Source organism: Sphaeroforma arctica, assembly GCF_001186125.1.
Source record: "Sphaeroforma arctica JP610 unplaced genomic scaffold supercont1.17, whole genome shotgun sequence".
Classification (NCBI taxonomy): domain Eukaryota; class Ichthyosporea; order Ichthyophonida; genus Sphaeroforma; species Sphaeroforma arctica.
The window spans coordinates 147,998-155,236 of NW_014040541.1; the positions used below are offsets into that span (position 1 = coordinate 147,998).

General features: G+C 43.3%; 1 protein-coding gene across 1 annotated transcript; it reads left to right on the forward strand.

The window, feature by feature from the left end:
- Nucleotides 1-1,440: 1,440 nt before the first annotated feature.
- Nucleotides 1,441-7,239, forward strand: SARC_00544 (hypothetical protein; the record flags this gene model as incomplete). The annotated part of the gene is made up of 7 exons (XM_014305781.1): nt 1,441-1,538; nt 2,541-2,780; nt 3,415-3,627; nt 3,965-4,185; nt 5,380-5,613; nt 5,813-5,997; nt 6,401-7,239. 7 exons carry the CDS (start codon nt 1,441-1,443, stop codon nt 6,599-6,601), a joined length of 1,392 nt encoding a protein of 463 aa, XP_014161256.1. The 3' UTR covers nt 6,602-7,239.

Consider the following 7,239-nt stretch of genomic DNA (forward strand, 5'->3'; position numbering starts at 1 on the left):
GTGTGTGTGTGTGTGTGTGTGTGTGTGTGTGTGTGTGTGTATATATATATATATATATATATATAGTATTTGTGCTCATGTGTATAATTTTTTTGACAAGCATAAGTTGGTGATCTGCGTCTAGCAAGGGACATTTGTGCCGATTCTATGTCTACACCAGGCTGCAAGGTTGTAATCATCAAGCTTATCGTCTAAAATCTTCAATATATATTACACTCTCGTGAAAACGTTTGTCACAGCATGTGTTGAAGTCAATCTCTGACATGCTTAATTGACCACCCGCATGGGCAAACCATCACCCAAGTTTTGACAATGGCCTTGCGGTATGTACTCGCTTTATGTGAGAACGGATTATAAACCTTACAAATAACGGTATTTCACTATGTGAGTATATGCATTGTGAGGCAGACCATCGATCTATGATCAATAAATACATATTTCCAGCACGACACGCTAGTGTCCGAATATTTGTACCAGTACCATGATCACAAACACATAGTCATTGATTATTCGAAGACCATTCGCGTACACTTAGATATCATCTAAACTGTACCCCTTGCTCTGTTCTCAGATTGAATCACATCCCAATCGACTTCTTCGTAGGCGATAAGCACACAAGTATGATTCAACCGTTTGTAGATGGTTTCAAGCACAGAGTGCATGGCGTGCCGGTGACTGAGCCCTTCGGGTCGCACCATACCAAAGTCTGGTTTGCTGTGTACGATCACGGTATCCGCATGGTAGTAAGCACAGCCAACATACTCGACTGTGACTTTCACAAGAAGAACCAGGTGAGGCATTATGTTTCGTTGTGTCCATGGCACTTGCATAGCTTAGTGTGATCCAGGTATCTAAAAAGCGTGCATGAATTGAGTGTATGTTGTTCTTATGTATCATTAAGGTGCGTGTATTTTCATGTAATGTGTAGTTGATTGATATGCCGATACGTGTTCAGTTGGGGTGTGCACGATAGGGGTTTTCACAATGTGCTGCCGTATCTAGTTTCCTGTGTGCCTATCTTCAACGGGTAAGTATAGTTGATGGTTGCGCTCGTGGTTGATTATAAACTTTATCGAATGCAATCTATTCACTGACTGAAATTGTTGGATATCCACACCACACCCACATACATATGTATATATACTCATTTTATGCTCGATCATTTCGCTTCCGTTAACACTGAGATCAGCAATTGTGTTGGCTATGTCATAGGATCGCTCGCAAGGTATTATACTTGTGCCGTTCTGGCCCATTGAGCTATACATGATACCGGGCCTATGCTCTATGCATATTATTTGTTTCTATGCCCCCATGATACATATCAACTGTATCAAAGTGGTGTATGTACATACCAAATACTTCCTTCAACAGCGCAATTGTCAATACATGTTGCAATAGACTTGTTTCGAGTTTGCTCTAACCCTCCTGCAAATAAATGAAATGCAACCTCAGGGTAACTACGTGCAGGACTTCCCGCTAAAGGTGGATCAAAGTATAAATCCCTCAAGATTCGAGAAGTCTTTAGCTTCCTACTTTGGGTATGTTTCTTGGAAACTATTGTGTGCTTTGTATGTAGATATGTGTGTTGCGACTGTCCACTTAAAGCGTAGTATACGTGTATCTTGTCTACTTTCGATTCTGGACCGTTGCTTCAAAATTGCATCTTATGCCTACCGACTTTACTTGCGTTAGTGGAAAGCTTTCTACCTTTCCGTTCGTTGTGCTATCTGCTCGTGCGCCAAGTCCGCTTTTTCAAACAAAATGAACGCATACATTGTCTCAGTCGCAATAGATATGACTTGTCGCACAGTATTCCAATACCGTCCGCCTCCGTGGCTGATTTCTTCGGCTACAAAGGAGGTTTTGATGTGTGTGTGTATTCTTATTTATACGAGAGGTATTCAGACCTACAGCACGTGCATGTCAACCACTTCGTGTATGACGCCTACGGAGTTCTCATAAATCGCATGTAAGTGGTTGATGTATATGGGCACTGTGAGACTGCTCTCCATATTCGGCTATGTATGATAGTATGTCCTATGTACATGGATTATAGATGTGCGCGTGTTGTTGTTTGTTTCGCTGCACCATTTTATTGGTGCGAACATGTCCTGTATATTATACAATCGCTTAGGTAGTCAGTGTGTATAGTTTTAAAGTATAGTGATGATAGGAGGCAGCGGTGCTGTCAATTCAATGGGTAGATCAATCGTGACGTAAGCCTGGTTGTTGTCAGGTCGATGATTGCGCGCAGTGATTGTACAGTCATATTTGACGATTAGCACTCGTGAGATTCAAGGCAGTTCATTCAGGTAAAATCCGGAGACTTAAAGAGATATATAAATGATATACATAGGATGGATGGAGGTGGACGATGGGTTTACTTTCGAGTATATCGAGGAAGATGATTCAGATTTAATACACTTCGCAAGTACGTTGTCCTTGAAAATGTTCTTTACTGTCTACTTAGAATCTGAAATCACCAATTTGCAACTGACTTCCACAATTTTAACGCACCAATATGTTTCTGCTTGCTACAGACAACCGTGCTACAGATACAAAGTCAATGGCAGTCTGTCGACCCCAATGGAAGTGCTCAAGCGGTACGACTATACACTGGCGATAGCCCACTTTGTACCACACATCCCCGGGAGATATAAGCATGCCTTGGCGGAGTCCAGGACCTATGGCCTAGGTAGGCTCACGCATCTTCTGAGTGGGACCAATGTAGATGATCAGTTTCTCAATGAGGACAGCAGTATCGACTGCCAATTCTCAAGGTATGCCTCTGATTGATAGATGAATATATGTATCTGTGTGCAGGGATGTCATGCGAGGGTAGGCAAGCGCTCGATGTGGGCTTACTGCATAGTCAACACTACTTTGGTAGCAAGTTGCATAATTAATATTTCGTTTGCATAAAGGTATATTTTAGAGGACGTTCTTTGACCTTAGCATACCGTAAACGCATATTTAGTCCGCGTGTTATACCATTCACCGTTCGCTAAACAATCTGTATAGTGGAGCATTGGTGCCGTGTGCAGGTATGAGTCCCATGGCGTACAGGCACCTTGATCACCTCTTGAGTGATTCAATTCAGCGTAAACCCTGTCGCCTGTGTCTCGTCGAAATATGTACAACCACTGGTGTTGTGTCAAAAGGAGATTTAATACTCGACCGACAATAGCTTTTATTTCTACACTATGAAAAACATTCATTCACCTATTATTATTGTGCTGTCTTTCTTGGCTTGTGAGGCTACATAGTACATCTGCGTTCGGCTTCATGATATTCAGTTGATGAGCTGGTAAACCCTATGTAACCAATGCAGTCATTACTACTTCCTATTGGAGTATACTTGTTTGAAAATCTTGAGCATGCATGCTCAACTAATATCTCACCTGCACTGTCTAGCTTAGGATCCTGGCAGGAGAAGACTACGTTCGAGACATTCACCACCGCTCTAAGGACCAATAGAAATGGGGGGGAAACGAGCAAAGCCGCCATTCGATTGGTTGTGCCCACAGTCAATGAGGTCGCGCAGTCTATCGAAGGGTGGGCTGCGGGTGGTGAAATCCCTATTTCTTCCGCTAACCACAAACCATTCCTAACAAAGCTGTACTACAGGTATATTTTTGTGTTTTTCATCACATATCAGCATTTGTACAATGCAAACAAGTCTGCGAGGTGTGTGAGTACTGGACAAATATATACTGTTACGTGTCAAATATATCGGGTATTGATTTCGCAGAAACCTTATGCATATCGATCTCTGTAGATTAAATGTATGAAGGTTTTACCAGAACTTTACTTACGTTCAATGATTTAAAAAACGTTACCAACCCTCGTGGTCTTATAATATACAGTCTTGTAGTAAGGGCAAGGTGGTTGTCTGATAGGGCAGTATCTTCACGATAGACCACAAAACGTTCCCAACTTTCTGTGACGCATGACTCGTTTCCAGATTCGCCTATGGCGGGGAGTTAAGGCCGGGTGAACGAGCCTCGCGCGAACGTGCTATGCCGCACATTAAGACGTACACACTGAGGAACTGCAAGACTCACGAAGTCGCGTGGTTTGTTCTGACATCGGCAAACATGTCTGTGGCCGCCTGGGGTCAGGATCAGAAGGGAAGCAGATCAATGTATATCCGAAGCTTTGAGGCTGGCATTCTGATTGAACCTGGTGTGTGCATACAAGTTTTGGGTTTATATGGGTAGACGAAGGGTTCTGAGTCGAGTGAGTGTATATGGGTGCGAATGCGTGAGGGTGGTATGGATTGTAAGCGGATTTGTATCCAAACGACTGCTCTATTAGCGTTAGCGTGGGTCGTGCAGTGTGGGGTAGCAGGTAGATCATAATACGTACACCGAGAAAACAAGTATACTCTGGGCGATCATGCTGCTACCAACGGTACTACTAAAGCTGATTTGAATGCGCGTGCTTCACTTGCATGTGCGTGTGCGTATCTATAGTGCGTTCCTGTATATAGTATTTTAAGCGTCTGAGCTTTGTCTGCGCTTGATAGGTACCTGTTCTGGCGTGGAATGATGTGGGTTCGAATTGATATTCAATTATGGTACAGATAGATACAATAGTACGTTTGTGCGTCCTGATTGCATTATCCTGAATGCGCAATTGGTTTTATACCAGCGAATTGCATTGATCTGTGAATTTTTGTGTGTACAATATTCAGCATGCGAATGGGAGGTTCTATGTATAGACCTGTGTAAACTATTTTTTTCAGCTCTGTGGTACAAAGCGTGAATATATGCTCTCAGGGTTCGTTAACATATATCGTTTTGTTTGCGTGTGAGTCACTTGATAGTTCATGGGAGCTCACTCTATCAACAAAACGTAGCCATGCGCTTGTTGGCTTTGTTTTCTGCGTACTTGACATCATTATCGTGCCATTTAGAGAGCCGTCCATATTTGTCTCGTGCAATTTATGTATGACATGTTGAGCTGTGCTCTGTTGTATTTAGCCATATTTAGTCCTATATCTGGCCCATACCTGCGTGCTGTATTGGGTACGGTAAAATCAAAGTAGGTAAACGTAATACTTATAGCTATATATCACATGGTCACGTACCCTACTGGCACCTCGTTCATGTGTATTGAACTTCTCATGAAATTATGCACATGCTTTTGTAAGTAACGGTATGTGTGGGGCGGCAATGTGGCAATTTTGCAATCTGTAGTATGTCTAAAGCCACAGAATATTTAGAACTCTATATGTTGCGTCGTCCAAAACGCTGTAACCCATCGAAAACTTTCATGAGAAGCTCTAACCTACCCTTTGAATGTCTCACCACCGTTCGATCTTCACATCTAATCCGCATTAAGTTCACTCTTTCATGCACTATTGGTTATATGCAGCGCTGTTGAATACCAACTTGGCGGGAGCTCTCCAGTTTACCAACACACCGTCGCAAAGCCTTTATTCGATGGAGGATAAGGCCGCGCTACTACGTGTGCCAGCTAAAGTCAAATTGACATGCCAGCCGTACAGTATACCCACAGAACAATCAGATGACGTCTGTAAAGATTACCTCCAATCAAAGCACGATGATCAAGGAAAAAGCCAATTAAGTAGCGGGGTGAATGGCAAAGGTACTGTTCCGGGAGTGTACGGCAGACAAGACTTGTGCGCGAGCTGACAACATCCCATATGAATGCCTCGTCTCTGAATGCACACGGGTGGGTAAGCCTATGCATGCCCTCTCACGGGTAAACCTATGCATTCCTTCTCACGGGTAAACCTATGTACGCCTTCTCACATACGCCACCTACTCGCTCACAAACGTTGCAGATGATACCATCACGCTGTATTTACCTTTACCGCACGAAGTCCGCAATGCAACGCCTTACCCGTGTGGATATGGCAGCAGCACATACTCCCCTGGCTCACTGGCATGGGCCCGCGACTACAGCAATCGGCCGTGGGCGTCCACAATAAGAGATGTACACGGACAGACATTACTACAGAATAGTACGGTATGTTGCGTACTTGCATTCTGTGCTTGTTGCATAGTTGTACTTCGCTTTTTGATTTCATCTAAAGGAATGTTGATGTCTAGGTCTATGTATGGCTGCCTATACAATTGATATGTATAGCGTCTGTGTGTTCCACCTCGTATATTCCGATAACACCATGACCAACTCATCAAATATTTCTTATGTATTTATGCTTTTTAGGTTCATCAACATATCAAATTGACTTATAAACAGATATATGCCAGATATATACCAGCATGTTGTTGATACCAGCTTGTCTATATATTAATTTCGATCCAAGAAATTGTGCGCATGTTTTTATGATTTTGTATGCATGACTGTACAATCAAATACTGATCGACAAGACATATCATAATACCTTGATATTTATTAAATACCATAGAGCGGATACCAGCCCAGTCCTATAGATCTCTCAAGAAGCACGGTCGGCGCAGAACCACCAAATGCTGCTGTTATATACAATACTCTACCGCGAGTATCTGCCAAGGACACGTCTGTGAGCATACCTGCGAAGCCTTCATCTGGAAAGTCTCCGGAGGCTCCCCTAAAAGTCAACCTACACGGTACAATTGATCTGACATAGTTTTCCCAAACTATACGCTACCATGGGGCAGTGCCACAGAGTGTCCGTGACTAGCACCCAAATAGATGCCCAGAGGCTAGGCTACATATACATCCGACTGAGTCTGTGCGAATAGCGACAGCTCAATCGCATACCAGCGCTCGCTTGAGCGGTCTTTCGATGCGACAGTGGTCATCTGGGCAGGAATGAGAACCTTCAGCTGTCTTGAATCCTCGCCATGTCTTGTCAAAAGCGTTTTGTATCAAGACTTAGTCTACTGGGCGTCCCAAGGTTACAGTACACAGGCACATACATTCACATACATTGTACTGCCCTGAACGCGTGAAGACTCGCGAAGAATCCGACAAAGAAATTGCCACGCATGGCCTCCCATAACAAACTTCTATCATACCAAAAGCTGGACGATTCGCCTGATCACTTGTAGAGCCAATCCTATGATTGGATGACACACATGTGTGGCTATACTGAGTGCGTTGATGCCGCTCTCCCCGGAAATTCGACACGAGCCTATATTCTTGTAGGGAAACAATTGATCTTATGTGTGCACATGCATATGTCTGCAATAAAATCTGAAATTGCGATCGTGGACGCATATAGAACAGTATACATCACAAATTTATAAAACGTTGTACATGTCA